The sequence below is a fragment of the Pteronotus mesoamericanus genome, unplaced genomic scaffold (assembly GCF_021234165.1).
Source record: "Pteronotus mesoamericanus isolate MK-2021 breed Mesoamerican mustached bat unplaced genomic scaffold, CSHL_Meso_final contig_20, whole genome shotgun sequence".
NCBI lineage: Eukaryota > Metazoa > Chordata > Mammalia > Chiroptera > Mormoopidae > Pteronotus > Pteronotus mesoamericanus.
In genome coordinates, this window is record NW_026555085.1 from 53,655,766 (window position 1) to 53,677,722 (window position 21,957).

A 21,957-nucleotide genomic window follows, 5' to 3' on the forward strand; every position below is an offset into this window, starting at 1 on the left:
ATACAATTCCATAATAGAGTAGAATAATAAATGATAATTGAGGTGATTTTGCACTGTTATCTTCAACATTGTTCCAAAAAGTCCTCTGTAGAAGAGGGGTAACCGAATTTGCGTGATGATGCCATGAATTCTAGGACAGACATGGCATGCCCTAGTACTGGTACATGTGGCATGCTTTGTGATGCAGGACTGGCATATCTGTCATTTTATCATGACAGACAGACATAGTGACTAGATTCTGACCACTCTCACTTGAGCCTGAAGGTGGCCCGGCCTCCGAGCTCTCAGCGGAGCTCCAGGTGCCACAGTCAACATCAGATTGGGTGGGCAAGATGCTGCTTGTCATCCTTTGTGGCAAATCGAAATTCCTTAAGAACTTCCACTCTGAATTCCATCGGAGTGGGTCTGAGGGGCATGTGTCAATAGCAGCTCTGAGGTGGCCACAGACAATCCTGCTACAGGAAAATATAAGGAGATGGACAAGGGAAAAATCAACCAAAGTAGTTGGGAAAAGGAAGGTGGTGTGATGGATTTGCCTGAAGGCTCCCGCCACTGCTGCCACCTCAGAATTTACTCCTTCAAAGGCCTCATTCTTAAAACCACGGGACTTTCCCTAACTTTTATTTCTGAAGCAGGAACCTCCCCTTGCATCCCTCTGAACTGGGGGATCGGTCTTCCTTTGCTGGGGCTTGGACTCAGGCCTTCAGCCCGGACTACAGGATTTCTGGCTTATGCTTCAAGCACTAATGTTTTATGACTCAGAGAATTTGGAGTAGGTGATCTTATCAATAGGAGACTTGAGAGCTGTTACCACATATAGGAAAGGCTGTTGGACTGAAAAGAGTGAATTTATCGACCTTCTACTAGGGCCAAGGGTAGAAAGTTATCAGGAGGGTGATTATAATTCCATATTCAGAAGGTGTCACCAATCCTTTGCATTCTCATGTGAAGCATTGGGTGTCTCATACTTGAGATAGTCAGGTGTGCGAGGAGTGATGCAAGGGGCGGAGGACCGACTACAGCCATGCGGCCACTTTAATGTGTATGTGGGTCACCTGGAGCTCTTATTGAACCCTACCTTCCTTTCCAGGAGGCAAGAGGTGGGCCTGAGACTCTGCAGTTCTAACAAAGTGCCCTGGTGATGCCACTGCTGCTGGCTTAGGGACCACACCTTGAGGAGAGGGGCCAGTGATCTTTAAAGTACCTTCCGGTTTTAAAATTCCATTTACAGAAGAGAAGCTAGAATTTTAGTCATGATACTTAAAAGACACCCACTCACCTTTGATGACTCACATAAGGGCCTCTTCTGTATCTTACAAAATTCTCTCTGAATGCCGATCATATTTTAATCAACATAGAATTCCTCACTCTGCCCCCTCAGTTGCTCCAACTCTCTTTTTTCTCTGCAGACTTTCAAGCTTTTTTGATATTACTGTCTTTTAAAGTTGTTTTTTCTTTATAGCTACTCCCCCCTCATTTATGCAGACTCTGTGTCACATCTGCTCAGTCTCTCCTTCATGCAGGCCCCAAATTCTGAGGACAGCTGTCAAAATGTGGGGAGTCCAGGTTTGGTCTTAGTCAGTGCCGCCTCAGATTTTGAAAGACAGACTAAAAGGTCTCTACTCAGGAAAGATTCATTCAGTAATGGCTGATCAAATATATTCAGTGAGAAAGAGTGCAAGTGCCATCCTTACATATCTGAAAGGTATTTAAAGATAAAAGAACGGACTTCTTTACATGGTGGGCAGTAAAGTATTGAAATCCCATACCCAGGAGATATAACCATAGACTAGAGGTAATAGGAGCACCAGAGGAATGAGCAGAAGCCAAGAGATCTGAGAGGCTGGCCCAAGGCTAAAGCCAGAAATGTGGATGCCATTTTATCTTATCCAGAGCACGTGACAAGCAACAGGATAAATATCATTCCTGTGTATCCTGACTTCACGATGGACAACAGATTCTGGCCTTCGCACTTATTATATCCTTAGCTAAGAAAAACAAACAAACAAACAAACTTGATTTGTGTCTTTTTCCATTCCATTCTCCCTCAAAATACTCCCTTAGCTGAAATGTGGCTGCACGCAGGAGGAGGAGAATGCTAAAGAGAAATAGGAAAACCATAATCATGCTGGTTTTGAAGGGCTCATTATCACCATGTAGTTAATTTCAGAAGCAACTGTGCCAAGAGCAAAGCTGTGAAATATAACTAGATTTTTTTTTGAATAAACAAGCTACATGTTTGAAGATGTTGGGAAAACCAATGTGTTCACAGTTTGTTGTGTATAACATGGTTTTTTCTTTACATGGCTAAGGTGAGGGGAATCTGGTATTTTAGCAATATTAATTTTTGCTGCCTAATTATAATGATAGTAATATAATTTTACTGTTTTTGTTTGTCATGATATTTTATTCTCTGAGAGAATTACTATACTGTTTGAAGAAGAATCAAAACAGCTATAAAATATATAAGGGAGAAAAAACTCTACAACTAAACTTCCCCACTCTTTAAGGCCATTAGACTCCCCAAAAGGATTGGATTGCTTTTGCATTTGGTAGATAAAGAAGGTAAATAGTCCAGTTCAGCTGTAATCAGGACCCTTCTCTCCTTAATGGCAGGGAAATGGGCTATTGTGGTTAACTGAACAGCCTCATTAACTGGGATCTGCTATCCATTCTATATGTGAGGTATAACCAAAATACAGTAAAGGATAATCACCATTAACACTAAACTGAGCAAAATGTACTCTTTGTTGATTCAAAAGTTAGCTCAGATCTCTGGATTGCCTCATGGCCATTGTAAACATCGCTAATTGTATTAACTCTGGGCATATAAAAGAGGTGAGGGATCAGGCTAGATCTACTGTAGTCATTGCGAGTTGCTTTTTTCAATAACTTGCTTAAACATGCTGGTTTACTTTTATTTAACTCTCTCGTAAAAGATACAGGTTGAATGTGCCCCAAACAATCCAGTTATTTCACCTGTAAAGTCAATTGGATTCCTTGTAAACTGGGACTTCACAGGACATTTTGCCCATGTCTACTGTTAACTCCAAAGCTACACATAGTTTACTAAAAAGACCATATTTTGCCAACTTTAAGTGCTCAAAAAGTCTCATCAGCTGTTATTCTACTTATATTTGAAGATGTTGACTTTTCATTGGTCAGTTTTGTGGCATAATGCGCCAACCCCAAATTGGTCATAGCTCATCTTGTGACAACGAATATGACCCGAGGGAACTTAACTCATAGGCTGTGATGTTAGGACTCAATTTGTGTCATTTCTGTGTGAAATACAGGAGAAATGACACACTATAAATCCATAACTCTCTCTCTGAGAAGGCACTTAAAGTGGATTGTGTTCTCACAAACTGGGTTTTCAATTAGAAAGATTTGTGGAGGTGGCAGCATATTGTCAGCCAAGAGAGAGCTGTGACGAAACTGCAAATCTCAGCCTGGCCCAGGCTCCCCCAGGAACAATGCAGTGGGAACCAAGGATGAGCCTGTACAATGCTTTCAGATTTGTAGGCAGAGCCTTATCCCATGCTTTGGCAGAATGTGGCTTAATAGAGCACATTACCATATGTTCTTAATTTTTTCCAGATGTCTAGCTTTGAACTTATTTGTTTTTAGCTTATGGTAGATACTCTTTCTCTTTGACTTTAGCTATGCTTTATATCCCAGGGTCTAAAACATCTTACATTGTGAAAATTCTTTGTTATGCCACGTTAATTATTTTTGTTTACAGCAGTGTAGAATAGCTGGATATGATCCACAGCTGAATTTTTGAAGAGCTTGTTCATTTATTCACCTATTCATTCCCCTGTATTTCTTGCACACATGCAATGCTGGGGTCTAGGGTCCCCACAGTTAATAAAGAAGACATGGAACCCACTTTCACAAAGCTTAGTTTACGCTTTTAAGGAGATTAATGCTAAAAGAGCACTTTTGGTCTCATCACCTCTTGTGTTACCAGAGAGGCTTTGTCTTTCCACAGGCTCTGGCGGGTCTCCAGACATTGTTTCACAAGCTCGGGCAGCCTGGGCTGCTGGCATTTCACTCTGTCATACAGCCAGGCTCTTTCTTTTGTGGTATCCTGTGAGCCTTTTCCTAGTTGAGGTGCCTGGTAGGTTTGTTAAACCCAAGACATTGACCTTGATTTAATAGTTACCATTTTTAATTAACCGATTTTCTAATTTTTATTAATGATGATGTGTTAAGTTTGTAACATTAAATTTCTAAAACTGTATGCTCTCATATCAGAATGGAAGTTCTGTGTTTATAGCTGTGGTCTTCTGATGGGGTCTGTCCTTGAAGAGGGTATGGGGGCGTGTGGTGAAAGTGGAGGGCTGCAGCCAGTCAGAGGGGTTTGGGTAGGACTGTCGCTGGGAAAGTATTTGGAAGGATTGGATTCCTGCAGAGGGGAGGGGAGGGTTCTCTTTCTTAACCCTCAGTCCAATTGGGGTCAAAAGAAGACATAGGAGAGTGGAGTAGGACAGTCAGTGCGGATTAGAGTAACAGTTTCTATTTGTTAAGCTTCTATTATGTGCTGATTATTATGCTTGACCTTAAGCATAATTGTATCTAAACCTCAAGACAACTCTGTGAGGTTGGTATTGTCATCATTTTACCGATAAGGGGCCTGAGATTTAGAGAAGTTAACAAATTAACCAAGGTCACATGTTCAGGGTAAATTGCCCATATGACCAGTAGGTTATAGAACCAAGGTTTGATTTGACGTGTCCTCTGGCACAGTCCTGAACATTAAAAATAACGTTTTCAAAAGGCAGTTGTTAGAAATACCCAGGTAACACATGTCCATTGTAATGATCCAAATAATACTATATAAATAGAGTAAAATTCATAGTATCTTCCCTCTCTCTGTAGTTGTACTCTGCAATATCACCGCAGTGACCAGTTTGGTGTTCCTTTATTGCTTATGCAAACATGTACAAATATATAGGTATATTATTTAAGGGATTGTGTTCTTGCCCAACTCTAGCAAGCCAGGCTTCAAGTTCAGTAGCTCACAACCATTGGGTTGAGGATGCTTGTTCTATACCAATTGCCCTGGTTGCTTTTGAAAGACACCTAATGAAAGCAGATTCAAAAAACTCCCTTGGCAGCTTGTTCTGTTATTTAACTTTTGCTCTCAGGAACTTTTTTCCATCTAATTAACCTAGATAATTCTCCTGCAGTCTGACTCATTTCTGTCTCCCTCTGCACGTGGAGTCGGTGGAGAGCAGCTAGTCACCCTATCAGGTGCAATTGCAACTTGGAGGACGATGAAAACAACGGAAATTTTGTTTGTGTACTTTTAAAAGTGGCTTTCCAGGCCTAGAAGCAAATTCAGAATTAGACACATTGAAAGGTTTTTTTTGTGTGTGTGTTTTTTTTTTGGTGACCTGTGCTTTTTAATTTTAAAAGTTCAGGTGTTCTACAATTGCATAAGCAGAATCCACTTAACATTAAAATCAATTTCCTATTAGCATTTTTTATGTATAGCCGCTCTTAATGCCTCCCCCTAAAAAAAAAAATCCCGGAAACTGGTATTTCTAACATAGCAGTCCTTTTAACCAGAAAACATATAGAAGAAACTGTACTCTATTTAGTAATCCCAAAATATAGATTTCACCAAGAGTTTGTCTATTATCAGGCCGTGTTCTGAATACTTTACATAGGTACTGTCATATAATCTTTAAACAGGGTCATTAGTCCCATTTTTTTTTAAATAAGAAAACTGAGTCTCAGGTTACGTGTTTGCCCTACTCATTTGCCAGTGATTAAACCCAGAATTGTTTGATTACAAGTTGGTCCTTAACCACCAACCACTGTGCTTCGCCAAACCAAGGCTTCTGTGACTTCAAGTCCAGTGTTCCTAACCTCCCACATAGCACCTTGCCTGCCAGTGACAGCAGCTGGAGGCCAGATCGGCTCCCTCACTAACCAGGAGGCCAAATCTGCCATATTGACCATTTGCCTTGAACAGATTCTAAAAGATAGATTCAGAAGATCCAATTTTAAAGGTTAGATTTGTTTATGATAAAGTAAATGTATGAACGTTAAATACATTCTTAATTTAAAATGCATAGAATTAAGATCAAAAATAAATTTATCAAAATGAAAAATTGCTGAAAGGTACATATTATAACATTAGCAAGACTAAATATAACATTTTTAAAATTAAAATATTGAGGGTGAACTGAGCTATTACTACATAGAACAATGAGGTAGGTGTATTGTGGTTGTTCTTCCATTGTTTTGTTTTACTTTTGTTGAAGTTAACCAAACTGCAAAGTCCAAAGGGACAGTCCCCTTATGAGGACTTCTCTCATTCTGACACCAATGGCAGAGATTGTAGAGTTCGCAAAGTTTGAAGAGATTCCTAAAACCACTCTCATGTTCAGTCCATGTCTAGACTGAGTCACAGAACTCACTAAAAGTTCTTATACTCTTGGATTCGCCTCATTACAGGGAAAAGATGCAAATTAGAATGAGCCCAGGCAAGAGACACATATGGTGGAGTGCAGGAGGGACCAAACACGAAGCTTCTGGCCACCTTCCTCCTGTGGAGCCCCTCCTCTGACCCCGCAGTGCGGAGGTGTGCACATGCACTGCCAGCTAGGGAAACTTGCCCAGGCTTTTGGTGCCCAGAGTTTTTACTGGGGCTCAATCACAAACTGCCTGTGTGTGACCTTTCATCACCAGCCTCTCCTTGAGCTCAGGTTAACACCTTTAGTCTCCAGTTCCTCTGGAGGTCGGACTGATAACGGTGTGGCCCAAAACCCCCATCGTAAATCGTGTTCCTAGACTGTCAGTGGCCAGAGCCCCACACAAACACAGACATTCCTGTCAGGCAGGATAGTCCCAGGGCCTGGAGATCATGTCCCACAAGCCCAGGGCAAAAGCCAGACCTCTCTCTGGGTAGGGGTAATTCTTCACTACACAGACATACAGTCTATACAGTGTATTTCCTCATCGGTAACACAACATTGAATATTCCCTTTATACCTGTTAAGTCAAACTTGTTCAAAGCTTTTGTGGAGCAAGGGTACAAACCCATGTATTTGTTTAATTTGGCAAGTTTTGTTGTTTTAATTTTTAATTTTCCATTTGTTATATTGGTCATTCATTGGAAGAACTGATTTTCAGTAAGGTGGCCTCTTGGAGAATTGGTTTGGAGGCAAATTGATTTTCACCGAGTAACTTAGACAATGGTTCTCAGAATCGAGTGAGCATCGGAGCCGCCTGGATGGCTGCTGCAACACAGGCTGCAGGGCCCACTCTGAGTTTCTCATTCAGTCAGCCTTGGGACCCCAGCCCAAGAACCTGTAACGATCCCCTGGGCTGTATACTGACGTTGCCAGCCCAGGAGCCACATTTTGAGAGCCGCTGGAATAGAGTATGTGATATATGGTATCAGAGAGGAAGGTGATATGTCATTGGGGCTGAATAAAGGAAGAAGAGTCAGGAGACAAGGGTGCTGCTTTCCACGTCCTGTTGGCCAGACTCTTTGGGAGCGCTACACGTTTCCCGGTAGCAGTGAGGCCCCGGGGTCGGGGGGATGAGTGCAGTGAGTGCGTGTGAGCACAGTCAGCCCCGAGAACGGCTGTGGGATTCAACGGGACTCTGCGTGTGAGGTGTGCAGTGCTGGTTGTGTGTGACTGTACCTGGTGAGCCAGCAACATGATTCGCAGTGGCCTGTGTGAGTGAAGCTTTGTCAAAGCATTTCAGAATCCAGAGTCAGTATTTAAATTGTAAAACTTCTTTCCTAGTCTCTCTAGGACTTTGTCTTGTCCCCTTACTTCGTAAGTCCCATAACCTTGTCTTCTCCTTTCTTTCCCTCCTCAGGCAATGTTCAGTCTTTGTATGGTGGAAAGTGGCGCCGATGAGGTGAATTTACATGGTGTCACCAGCCTTGGCTTAAAGCAGGCTCTGGAGTTCGCATACACAGGACAGGTACAGTACCAAATGCTGTCCCAGAAGCTGAACATTTTAACTGTCTCTAATCAGGAGAGATTCTCCTTGAGGTATGAGATTCAGGTATTTTTCTTGTTACTCATTTAGGCGTTTAAATTTTTTTTTTTACCTCTTTAATTGTATAACTCAAATATGGAAAGGTAAGTAAAGCAGTGTGATTTTACGTATGATCCAGAGAACGTGGTATTTTAATCTTAGCTCAGTGGTTTGCTGGTATAATTTTAAAATATCATAAAGAAGTATTAAATGGTAGTTTGCAGGATAACTTGAATTCTCATTGTTGTAACTGAAGCTCAGTGACTCAGTCTTGGTTTTATTGGCTTAAAGACAAGAACAGCAAAAAAGTAAAGCCCCTAAGGCTATGTTTAGCATCTTGGCACCCTTGTCCTCCACACATATCTCAGACTCGGGGTATTAAGTAATAGATTAGAATGTGGTGGTTTGAATGCTAAAATTGTTCATGATTAAAATTGTAGGACTTACAGATGTCTCCAGAGAACACCAGTTTCTCTCTTTCTCTCTCTCTAATGAAAGGGCAATAATGGCAACTAATAGAAAACAAGAGCCATGCCATTGCACAGTTATCAGAGTGAATCAAAACAACACTGCATAAAGACAATATGAATTCAGACCTGAAGTTTTACAGTTCTTAACTAGTTTTATGTTAGTGAAACAGTTATTAGAGTACACACAACTTCTCCTTTATAAATTATTTTTAATTAAGGTTATTTATGTATTTATATTTATAATCTAAATATGTTATATTTATAATTAACATATAAAATTGTATGAGATTTAGGTGTGCAACATAATGATATGGTTTATGTAAATATTGCAAAATGATTATTACAGTAAGGTTAGTTAACATCCATCACCACACGTAGTTACACTTTTTTCCTTGTGATGAAGACTTTTGATTCTGCTCTCTTGGATCTTTCAAATGCATGATATGGTGGTGTTCACTATGGTCTCCATGTTGTACATTACCTTCCCAGGACTGACTTATCTTATAACTGGAAGTTTGTGCCTTTGATCCACCTTGTCCACTTTGCTCCCCTTCCTCCGTTTTTATTTCAGAACTACTCAACTAAACCAATGCAGACACAGACTAGATGTTTATTCTCTTTTATAAAGTTTTGTTCTTTAATTCCAACTTATGTTCAGCGTCTTGGAAGCTAAAATCAGGACCTCTTCTTTTGACAGCCTCATATCCTAGTAGTGGGGGAAAGAGGAATTTGCATCATTACATATCCTTACTATGATGGAAGGTGTACTAGAATAGGAATACAAGACACAGTGGGGACAGAAAGGGAGGGGGTGGTCAACTGGGGCCACCAGGGCAAACCTTCACAGAGAAGGCGGTATTTGTTGAAGAAAGATGGGAGTTCACTCTTCTACTAAATTCCCTTCTTCGGAGGCTTATTAAAGTATATGACATTGTTCATCCCCTCTTCTAGAACTAGTAGAGTTTGAGAAATGTTTCGTAGAGGAGTTCAGGCAACTCTGGCAGAGAAAATAAAAATAGTAGGTAGAAAGGAAAAGAAATCATTCGTCAAGTAGCAAGTGCAAAGGGGAGTAGAAAGCAGATGTGTAACAAGTTCAGTGCCAGCCCAGCCAGAGTTCACGCCTTAGGAAATAAGGGAGCAGTTATTGTTCACAGAGTTGCCAGAACATATTCCCAGTGAAGTGAGTAAATAATGTTTTATGCTTTTTGGTTTACAGGTGTAAAGAAAAATACCAGCTCTAAATTGTGTCTTGTGTGTATTTCTTTCTTCACACCTGAATCACAGTCACACCTGCATTTGCTCATCTCTAAAGTACAACTGATAACCCATAGCTCATACGTCACTAGCGTGTAAATGGGGATGAAATAGCAAAGAGTAGTTTTTTGATAGAGCTACCCAAGAAACTAGTCTGCACTTAGCTTCATTAACAATGGTTTAAGCTCAGAGACTATAGGCTACAAAGCATGTTAAATTATTAGTAAACAAAAGGGCACAAAAATTGCTGTGGAGGCTGAGGCAAGACACACAGGCAAATATAAGTGGCTGCCTCAGTGTTTGCCTTGATTGCTTTGTGGTTTCTTTCACAATATATGTAAACTTAGCCTGCAGCACAAAGGTCTATGAAACATGAACTGAAAATAGCATAGTGGGAGCTGACTTCCTGAAGGGTCAGAAAACTGCCTGGGAAGCAGGAAGGAGCTTGCCGTAGGGCAGCCATATCCCATTGCCCAGGAGTCATGTGCTCATATTCCACTCTTATGAGGAGAAAGAAAGCCAAACGAGAAAAAAATATATTTAGGTATCTGGTACAAGTACTTACAAAAATAAAAGCGAGCCGTAGGGCCAGACCTGGAGTTGCATTTATTCTGCCCAGTGACTCACTCTTGACATGTGCTTCCACGGAAGGGAGACAAGCCTGCCACACTGAGGAATAACTCAGCTGCTCAGGTTGTGTGCTGAGGGCACAGGCAGGGGCTGACCTTTCTCAGAGCACCTTTTGCCACAACAGGGCGCTGCCCTGAGCACTTCGTGTGTGCCGTTTACCCTAATCTTCTCGACAGCTCTGAGGAATGCAGTGGGCCCACCACAGCGATGACAAGCCCAGCGGGGAGCAGTGGAGGAAGGAAGGATGACTAAAACCACGCTCCCAGTGTGCCCGGCCCAATGAGTCAAACACAGTCCTCTGAATTTCAAAGCCAGTGCTCTTTCTTAATGTCTTCTGTCATTAAGAAAATGTTAGGTCACGTTTGTTAGTCCTTGGTGAAGGAGGTGGGGAAGTGTTTGGACATAATAGCGAGTGACTCTTTTGATGCTTCTCTCTCACCGGGGCGCCTTTCCCATACGCAGTTCACGGGGGCTCTGAGTTGCCGTTCTTGTACTTGATATATGATGGTTCTTTGCTGCAGAGCGGAAGTTAATATAGTGTCTCTTGGGCAACATTTATGGCAGTTTGGTTTCTTAAATGCCAAAATGACTTTACATATAATAAATCTGTTTTCCCTTGGAGATGTGGACACAGATGAGAGCAGAAAGTGGCATTGGAGTATACTGAGGGAAAGCAAAAAGCTGCTTTCTCTTCCTGTGGCATTGAAATTAGTATTAAGCAAAGTTTGCAATATGGAAGTGTGCATAAATTCATAGTTTTTCAATTCCTGCATTGTTATTGACTATTGTGAACATTATGTATTAGACTTAAAAATCTGGGATAACATTGAATTTACCTGTACCTATTTCTACTGTCAGCTGATTATACCTTCAGCCAGTTGTAGTAAGCACAGTATAAGATGTAAGTATTTTAAGTCTGGAAATTGTTGCTGTCTTGGGAGAGAAATTGAAAGTATAGAGTGGGTGTGATGAATGAGTGTCGTCAAGTGTAACAAGATGTGTGCGTGTTCCTCTTATACACTGCTTCTATAAAGCCTAGCTTTCTTAAAATTGGTCACAGATTTCACCCAGGAAATTTTAAAGAGAAAGCAGACTTTTCCCCAAATGCTAATACATTCTCTAAAAATGCATGCACTTTTTATTTTTTTTATCAAGGGGCTTACACAGGACTGAGCAAACACACACTCTGCCTTCACACCCACTAGAGATGCGCCCTTGCTGCGGGCACTCCCTGTTTGGCGCACAGCTCGAGCAGAGCCCAGGACGCATCGCAGCCCCCGTGGTGTTCTCGCATAGCCAAACCCAGCGGAACCAGCCGTGGAGGGTGGCGAGCCAGGCTGCAGTGCAGGCCCTGTCCTAGGCTGGCCCTGGGGCAGATCGTGTGATGTAAACTGTCACTGGGCAGGTTTGCCTTAGGGAGAAGGGTGAACTTAAAAACACTCATAAGCCCTCACTTGCTCGGGTGGGCGCGAGGACTCTGTTACCCTGGGCGCCATCCATCTCCTTGCTTTCCAACTGTGGCCAAGAATGAATTTGTGGGACCGTTCTTGCATAGAAGAGACATGATAAAGAAGGGGGCAGAAAGGATTCTGATGGAGATGTTGGGGGGAGGAACCCCAGTCCAAACTAGACAAGAGGTCCGCCACCCGGGCAAGCAGGTGTTGTTAAGAAAGCCCAGCCAGGCTGTATGGAGTAGTTAAACTGAGACACTTATTTCAAGAAAAGAGCACTGCTCTGAAAGCAGAAGGACTTCCAGCCCCCAAGGTCTTGGAATAAGCCTCTAGGAGTTTGAGTTTCTGGACCAAAATTGGAAGCCAATAGGGCTGAGAACCACGATGAAGTTCACTGTTGAGCACTTTGGCTATGACGATGTCAAGAAAGACAAACTCTATGCCAAGTGCTGTGCTAAAAAATACCTTCTATATTAAACCTAGTTAGCTTCCTTTTACTTTCCAGAGAAGTATCCTCCTGTTCTGTCCCTTATAGCCTGTGGAGAGATTCCTGAAACCCAGTAAAGAGAGTATGTACCAAATCATAGTGACACTTGTAGTCCTCTTTAACATTTCCCATGTCCAGGGAAAGCTAACGTTGTCAGCCATGACCAGCTGTGTCATCTGTGGTGTCCGAAGGAAAATGACTCTTTGGTATCTCTGTTCACTTGCTTTTCTTTTCGTTATCCAATTACTCCAGCCCTTGGAATCTCCACATCATAGAAGAACCGATCTCTGTGGGGAAACCCACCCTAATTATCTTTCCCTGGTCCAGAGAATGCTTTAGTACCACCTTCACAGTGATATTTTGTGTTACCATTAACATTACTGTTTTGAAATCTTTGGCAATCTAGACAACTATGATATTCTATTAAGTGAAAGCAACCACTTATTTTTCAGCTGTACTTGTGGTCATGTAAAAATACTCATGAAATCCAAAACTAAAGGAAACTGTTCCTTTATTTTCATGGTCTTACATAGTAAAGTTTTTCTTCCTGATTCTCATTTGATTCCCTAATATATTCACATGATTTTTTTCCCCTTGCCCTGATAAGGCATAGACTTGGCATTACATTTTGATGATCATTGGAACTGTATTCTCCAGAGCAGAATACTTTTCTCTGGAGGCCTGAGCATCAAGGAGAGTGACAGGAATCTTAATTAGAACTGCCTTCCCGTGGACCATGCCTTCAGGGATGGATGTGTCACTTTGCATGGAAAAAGTCCCTATCAGATTGACTTAAAAACATAACCTGCTTGAAATAAAAGGTTGACATGGAACAAATTTGGGAGAAATTTTTCTTAAATGCTTTCCTTGAGAGCATTGTTAAGACTATATGAATATGTTAGCTGCCGAGGCCTTTCTCCACCTGGCAGAACCTGCAGAAGCCTGGCAGAAGGCCTCAGGGCACTGCACCATGCCCCAGGCTCTAGAGAGAACAGTTTAAAATCTACATTCAAAGGAAGAATACTTAGAATTGTACAGAAAGTGATCATTTCATCTTCACCTTAATTCTCGTCAGAGATGTGCCAGAGCCTATAGCTGTATTGTTGACACAGAAAGTTTAAGAGTGAAATGAAGGGAGAAAGTCTGAATTCCATCAGTGACTTTTTGCTTTCTTGGGTCTTTTGAAACTCTACATTATTTGCCTTTGGAGAGATTTTCTCTTTTATCAGTGGATTTTTTGAAACAAACAAGCAAGCAGGTGTGTCTGCTTACTGTTTTGGGGTGAAAATGTTACACATTCCATGCATGGTTTCATAGAAAGTGTTGACTGACTTGATAGCAAGAACCATATGCCACATGGAATTTTTATGGCTCCCAAAATGTCAAGGCTAATAAGCCTTTGGGATGGTTGGGTGGTCAAAAGTGGAAAGGACAGATTGGGGACCTTGTTGTTTACTGTGAAAAAATGAGAAGTGAGATTTTAGAAGTCCAGATGGAGAATGACTCCTCAGAAGCTTGCTTTTCTCCAGGGAGGACCCAAGACCAATGTCACTAGTCCCAAAACCTATGTGTTGCTCATGGAGAACATTTGGTCCAGATAAAGTGAAGTCATGTGGGAGTTCCCCTACCTGTGGGGCAGGGTCACTTCTGGCCGACAGTCTCTATTTCCTGCCAGCCTCTTCTCCCTTATTAAACTGCCGGAGCTGTCTGGTCACGGTGTACTCAGGTTGTGGTTTATACTGCAGGAATTAGGAAGCTACTTGCTGAACTACTGTTAGACAGTTTTTTAAACTTTCCTTAAAATAGAATTCTTGAGCCCTCTGCTGGAAGCATTTAGTATTTGTATGATGTACTAGTATAGGGGAGTTTTACAATTCTAATTACAATATTTTTAAAAAGAAAACCAATTTATAGCAAAAACATGATCTTTGTGGTTAATTTCAAGATAAAAAAATAACTGACCAAACAGAATTTTTGAGATTTATTCTTCAAGTAGATATTAATTTGAGTAAAATAATGATGTAAACATTCAAATGAATGACTAATTCCATTGCACTAAATGTCCTAAATTAATTTGTGAATATTTCATTTCCTTTGTGTACTGCACAAAAACCACCCACTTATAGTTTACTCTCAAATTGAGGTTAATTAATTCACCAAGAATTTAATGAATACCTGCTTTGAAGATAGGGATATTTTGATTAAAAAAAAAAAAAAAGCACAGGGAATGTTTTCTCAGTGATTGGAATTACCAGGCCAATACACCTTTGCCTTTATTGGAAATGGATTATCAGGGGCCTGAATTATTTGTTTAGGGAGTGTAATGAAGTACCTGAGGATGTTCAATGCTCCAAAAGTTACACTAGTTCAGATAAGAGATTGCGCCTTAGTACCTCATAGAGTACTACTGGAAAAATAGAAGGTCAATTGGCATTTTACCTTGCAGGGAGCAAAAATAGCCATTCAGCTTATGGTAATGGAATAGGTATTGCTCCTGAAAAACTGATCATAGCCATACACCCCTATGCTAGCACATATATATCAAGGTAGAAATATTTGGCACAGGCTAAAGAATACGGCAGTGATTTTAGGGGGGAAACAGGCTTGCTTCCAGCCTGTGGCAATTTTGGAAAATTACTGGTTGACTCCCACACTAAGTGTTCGCTCTGCTGATAGTTTCTGGAAAAAGTTACTATTTTCATTTAAAATTCATTATTCTAAGTCTTAGACGGATGCCCTTTCTTTCCAGACAGTACTAATTTGTTTCCCTAGTAAATCTGCTTTCCTCCTCTCCCTAGTAAATGTCTCATTTCTCCTCCTCTCTTCTCAAACCCTACCCTCCACCTATTACCCTACCTCCAGTACACATTCCGCAAGTAAAACTCACCTTCCATTGAGAAAATAGAGGTAGACAGGAAGATCAACTGTCACCATCAAATCCCCAGACCTCCCTGTTTCTGTGCACTTTCTTTGTATTCCCATCTTTTACAGTGCAAGAAGTTAAGCTCTGGATTCTACTCCCTCTTACCTGTCAGCCATCAGTCCTGTAATCCTTGGCCCTGTCCAAGGATCATCAGTTTTTCCTTCTCTAATGGAGCATTCCTACCAGCATATAAACGTGCTCTAGTGTTTAATTTTCTAAACCCCTTTCTTGTTCTTTTATTCCCCATCAGCCACTGTTTCTTTCTCTGCTTCCCTTCACAGCAGAATTTATGAAAAGAGTTGCATAAATGTATTCATTTTTAATTTAATTTTCCGCTCATCAAGTCTGGAGACTTCCACCTTCAGCATTCCAGTGGGCCTAGTCCTTGACTGTCACGGTGCTGTTGTGACCTCTCAGCACCACGTGGCACCGCCAGCTTGCCTCTCCGCGCAAGCCTTTTCCCTCCTGGTTTTTATGACACCACACTCTGTGGGCTCAGCTCTGTGGCTCCCCACTCCCTTCCCCTTATTTCTTCCCAGGGGCCTTTTCTTGCTTCTTCCCTCTTCTATAGGCTCTGAATTCCTCACTAATTAGACTAATCAAGATCCTCCTGTTGAGTCTAACTAGCTTCCTTGGGAGTATCACCCAGACCCATATTATCTGGTACAGTCTTATGCTATTGACTCCCACCCTCCACCTACACTCCAGACCATGGATCAGCAAACTCCTTCTGTGAAAGGACAGACAGTAGAGAAGTTAGGTTTTTTAGGCCATATGAAGCTCTCTCAAAATGACTCAACTCTGCTGTTGGAGCATGAAAACACCCAGAGACAAATACATAAGTGAATAAGCATGGCTTTGTTCCAATGAAACTTTATTTATAGATACTAAAATTTGAATTTCACTTTTTCATTTATCACAATACATTTATCTTTTGGGGTTTTCCCAAATACTTAAAAAAAGTAAAAGCCATACTTAGACATTTGTAACTAAAAATGAACTTCTTAGGAAAAAAACCTAACAATTTAGGAACAAGATCTACATGAGGAAAATTATTAAATTCTGTTAGAAAAAATAAAGAAGAACTAAGTAAATGGAGAAATAGTTCATAGTCGTGAATAGGAAGACTCAATATTGTTAAATTCTCCCTCAGTCAGTCGTTGCACTCCTAGTCATAATCCCAGTAAGTTATTTTGTGGATATCAACAAACTGAACCTAAAGTTTATATGGAGAGGCAAAACCTAGAATAGACAAAACAATATTGAAAGAGAACAAAGTCAAAGGACTTATAATTCCTGACTTCAAGATTTACTGTATATATTGGTTAGAGCATTGTCCAAATATGCCAAAGTTGCAGGTTCAATCCTGGGTCAGCACACATACAAGAAGCAACAAAAAATGAATGCATGAGTAAGTGGAACAACAAATAGATGTTTCTCTTTCTCTCTCGTGTGTGCTCTCTCAAATAAAAATGTATATATATACTATATATAGACTAACAGTAATCAAGACAGTGTGTAGAGAGCTCAGAAATAGGCCTGCATAAATTTTGTCAACTGATCTTTGATAAAGAGACAAAGTGTAAAATGGAGCAAAGATAGTCTTTTTAACAAATGGTGCTAGAACTGGACATCCTCATGAAAAAAAAAATCTAGACATAGACCTTACATCCTTCACACACACACACACACACACACACACACACAAAAGAACTCAAAATGGATCATGGACCCATGTTGAAATGCAAAATTATAAAACTCCTGTAAGATAACACAAGAGAAAATCTAGATGACCTTGGGTATGATGATGACTTTCTAGACACAACACCAGAGGCATGACCTATGAAAGAAATAGATGATAAGCTGGATTTAATTAAAATTAAAAACTGATCTCCAAAATTCAATGCCAGCAAAATGAGAACACAAACCACAGGCTGGGAGAAAATATTTGCAAAAGACACACCTTATATAACTAAATATATTCTTATCATACAATCTAGCAATCACACTCCTTGGCATTTACCAAAAGGAGTTTAAAACTTAATGTCCACACAAAAACCTTAATGTGCACAAGTGTTTATAACATCTTTATTCATAATTGCCAAAATTTGGAAGCAATCAATATGTCCTTTAGAGGTGAATGGATAAACTGTGGCACATTTAGACAATGAAATATTATTTAGCACTAAAAATAAGTGAGCTATCAAGCTATGAAAAGACACAAAGGAAACTTAAATACATAGTACCAAATAGAAGAAGCCCATCTGAAAAGTCCACATACTTGGAATTCCAAGTGTGTAACATTCTAAAAAAGGCAAAACGAGGGAGATAGTAAAAAGACTAGTGGTTGTGAGACACTTGGGGAAGGAAGTGATGACTAGGCAGAGTCCAGAGGATTTTTAGGACAGTGAAAATAGTCTGTGTGATAATACAATGGTGAGTACATGCCATTTTACATTTATCCAAACCCAACTTCTGGAATAAACCCTAATGTAAATGATGGACTTTGGGTGATAATAATGTATTAATGTAGGTTTATTGATAGTAACAAGTGTACCACTCTGGTGGGGGACGTAGATAATGGGGGAGGGGCAGGAGGTAAATGGGATTCGACATACTTTCTGTTCAAGTCATTATGAACCTAAAAGTGCTCTAAAAATTCAAGTCTACTAATAAAAATATTAAATTTTTAAAAAGACAAGTAAAACAATTTTCTTAAACTAGTCTTAGTTCACAGGCCATACAAAACTATGGGATGGGAAAATTTGGTCTGGGGCTTCCGGCTTGTCAACGGGACTCCTGTCTTTCAGTCCAGCGGATACCACTGTCGGGATGGCTACAAGGCATCACAGACTTGACATACTCCCAGATGGAAATCCTGCTCTTTCCTGTGAACCTGTTTCTTTCTTTGTTTTACTTTTGTCAGTTGATGGCACTGCAGTGTAACTACTTGAGCAAAACCTAGACTCTAAGTACCATGATACAAGGAAACTTGTGGTCACGTGCACAGTGCCAGAAAGTCCCCAGGAATACACTGTGGGTGCTCAAAAAAGATTTGCTGATGAGTGGGTGAATTTCTCTGCCTTTAGTTTCTTCATTTGCCATGTGGAGATATACTTACCTTGCAGGAGTGGGGAAGGGTGTGGCGGAGGAGAGGTTAACATATATGAAATGTGCCTGGAATGTAGCAGGCAGCATGTAAACACTGGAAATAGAGGTCATTATTTGTGAAGTACTGGTACATTTATTTTTTAATTAACAACAACAATAACAGCAGCAGCTACATTTTTTTTACCCTATAAAACGTGCCAGACATTTTTCTAAGAATTTGCCTGGCTTGTCTCATTTTACGCTGTGTAGACCCTATGAAAGTAGGTCATGGGCACCCATTTGATAAACATGCAGTGACTTGCCTGGGTTCCTACAGTAGACCCTAGAGACATACTTTTACCTCCATTCCTTATAAAGCAAGTGCAAGTAATTCCCCAAATGTACACGGAATTGGATAGTAATGGTATAATTTTTCACACGGGAATTATTCACAGCTTCCTTCCATGAAATGAAGCCTCCCCAGCCACTCTTACAGTGTCCTGTGGCCCCGGCTGCCTTAGCGTGAGCTGCGCCACAGTGGACTCCTTCCGTTTGGCCCTTTGCCTCTGTCTCTGCTCTAGCACTCGTCAGTGCACAGCGGTAGCCACCCGTAAGTGAGCACTGGCCTCAGGCCTATTCATCCTGCCGGAGACCTTCCATCGTTGGATGCCAGTATTTTAAAGTCATGTTTCTTCTTTGGTCACGCTGGCATTGTAGGAGCCCAGCTCTGTGCGGAGAAGCCCAGTTCATTACTAAAGCTCTGCAGGATAAAACCTCCCATGCTCATCCCGCTTGAAAGAGCGCTGGTTGTAAAAGTGAGTCTTTATAACTCATTTGCCTTTTTTTTTACAACCTGTAATGACCGTCCTGTTTCCTTCTATTTAATTGCTTGGACTGCTTCTTTGCCTTACAGTGAGACACTGTCAAAAATTTGTTCTGCTTTCTCAAATAATTAGGGCGTTTTTAATGTAATGCAAGTATATATAATTTATCTTTACATATTACTAAATAACATATTTTGTTCATTTAAATATAATGAAGGAAGCTGTGTTGGAAATGACCAGCAGACAGAGCTATTAATCTTAGAGCTATGAAATTCCAAAATCACATTAATGGAAAAGGAGCCCCCAAAAGCAGGGTTTGCTCGTACAATGTGAAAAAAACAATTTTTTTCATACGAAGAATTATTTTGAACTTCAGTGAAAGGAGGCATCCCCAGACACACGGTCCAACAGCACCCTGTGGTGATTGCTATCTTAGCATTAATCATACCACAAATAGTAAGTCCAATTTGACTTCTTTCTTTTCTCTCTACCCAGCACCTAGCTAGAGCGTTTAATCCGCGGGGTCCAACCTTTTGGCGTCTCAGCCTCACTGGAAGAAGAGTTGTTTTGGGCCACACATTAACTACACAAACACTAACAAAAACTGCCGAATTAAAAAAAGATTTTAAGTTAATCTACAATTTTGAGTTGGGTCTCATGCATAGCCATCTCAGGCCACATGCGGTCTGCAGGCTGCGGGTTGGACAATCCGTCATCCTTACACACGTCCTGCAGTAGGAAAGGAAGTACTAGTTTCAACAGCAACATCTACAGACTGGAAAATCCTTTAAATTCCATTCATGATAATGAATGAAATTTTTGTAGGACAGCATGTACTTTTCCTGGTAATGTAATGTTAAAGTCCTTATCTATTCTAAGATTTCTTTTTGGCATCGTAGAGAAGGCTATACTTCTGCAACCTGCCTGTAGCCTGAGAAATTTCAAATGAACCAAATGATCCTATATAAACACGTGAAGGAAAAGAATAGAATCTCAAAGTGATTTGTATACCTTTCTTTAGGTTTAGGATATTTTAATTATTGTTTTACCTCTGTGGTTTTTCGCATTCTTCAAAAATATTCTGAAAAACCTGGCTTTCTCTTTTTTTCATATTCTAATAGATGAAAAGGTTGATTGCTTTTTGATGAATTGAAAATAAATTCGTACTTTTAAATGTTTGATATTGAGATCTTTGAGAAACTTAAACAAGGCTACTGTGTTTGGATGAAGGCCGCCTGACAAAATTTTTAACTTAAGGGATCAATAATCAAGTCACAAATTTGTTATGTACAACAGTGAACCCAACACGTACCTTTATTTGGATATGTTATTACAACTGCTGGGTGAAATGTCTCCAGTGTCCCTTTACTTAACCCCTTTAACTAGGTAGTCCTTGAGGAGGGTTAGCATGTGACAGGCTCCCCTCTGAAGGCGTTTGACAATTTTTAACATCTCTCTCAGGAACTATCTTTTTCAAACCTGTGAATTTTAGTAAAAAATTCCAGAGGTGCTCTAGAGGGTGTTCAACAGCAATGAACATAAAATGGGATGGATCCTGCCACCAAGGTCTCATAGGTAAAACATGAGATAAGATGCATGCACATGATTCATTCAGGGCAAAAACACTTAGCTGCATAAAAAAGAAACATGATAGTTAACATTTATTGCATATTTACCATAAACAGAAACTGTGTTAAGAGCTATGGTCTACACTCTGATTGCCTACACAATATGCATTCCCTCTTTTTTTCTTTATATAAAACTCCAATTTGACTTGGGACGATAGTGCATCTAGCCATAAAAACTCAATTTCCTGGGTTCTTTTACTGCTATGGGGAACCACATGATTTAGACTTGGCAAACAGAATGCGAATGGAGGTCTATGTGGCAGTGTTTGTAAGAAACCTGTTGTTTTCTGATAAATAATGACAGGCTTAAGCTGGCACATGGTTTTTGTTTTATTGCCCTCTCTCTTCTTTCTGCTTTGAGTGCAGATACAATGTCTAGAGACATGGCAGCTATTTTGTTGACATGAAACCATAGACTAAGATCAGCCAAGTAGGAAAATATAAGGAGCCTGGTTTGTTTACACTCTAAGCTGCGTAATCCAGGTTTTGTGGGAAAAATAAAGCCCATACTTGTTTAAGCCATTTTGTTGACATATAGCCATACACAGCAGTGGCGATACGTAATGCATCTTCCAAGTTCTCAGAACAGTCTTTTGAGACAAGTAGTATTATTTTCATTGTACAGATGACACTGAGACACATAGAATTGAATCATTTTCCTGATCTTGTTACGGCAGAAAGCGTAAGAGTCAGGATTTGAAGTCAGGCAGTGTGACCCATGGGCTTAGTTCACTACATGTCTGTGGTAGTTTGTAGTCCCAGGAAATTAATTCCAGTTGGGCGTTGCAGGGAGGGATGGTCTTGCAAAGCTTTGTGTAGGAAATGGATTAAGAGTTGAATCCTGAAGAATGGGTAGGGTTTCGACATACGGATATAGAGAAGGTTAGGACAAGGGCATTCGAGGTGGAGAAAAGGCATTGCCTGAGTGCAGAGAACAGAGGATGTTGGCTTTAGCAAACGGCCCATACAATTACAGAAATGGGATGCTGTTTTAAAAAGTAGGTTGGGGTCATATCATGAGAGTTTCTAAATATAAGGACAACATTTTCAAATTATATTTAAATGCATATTGGGACTTACGGAGAACTACCGAATTATAAACAGTATTGTTCAGATAAAGCATTTCTACAGAAGTATTTATGAACATTTCTCAAATTATAGAGACATTTAGAAAGTAGATTTCATAT

At 40.4% G+C, this 21,957-nt stretch overlaps 1 protein-coding gene across 1 annotated transcript in view; it reads left to right on the forward strand.

Moving 5' to 3' along the window:
* The window catches only part of KLHL32 (kelch like family member 32), a 182,670-nt gene that overhangs the window by 67,882 nt on the left and 92,831 nt on the right, over positions 1-21,957 (forward strand). Inside the window, exon 4 of the mRNA XM_054569737.1 lies at positions 7,849-7,956. Within this exon, the coding sequence (XP_054425712.1) occupies positions 7,849-7,956 (108 nt within the window). The remainder of the gene's footprint in view (positions 1-7,848; positions 7,957-21,957) is intronic.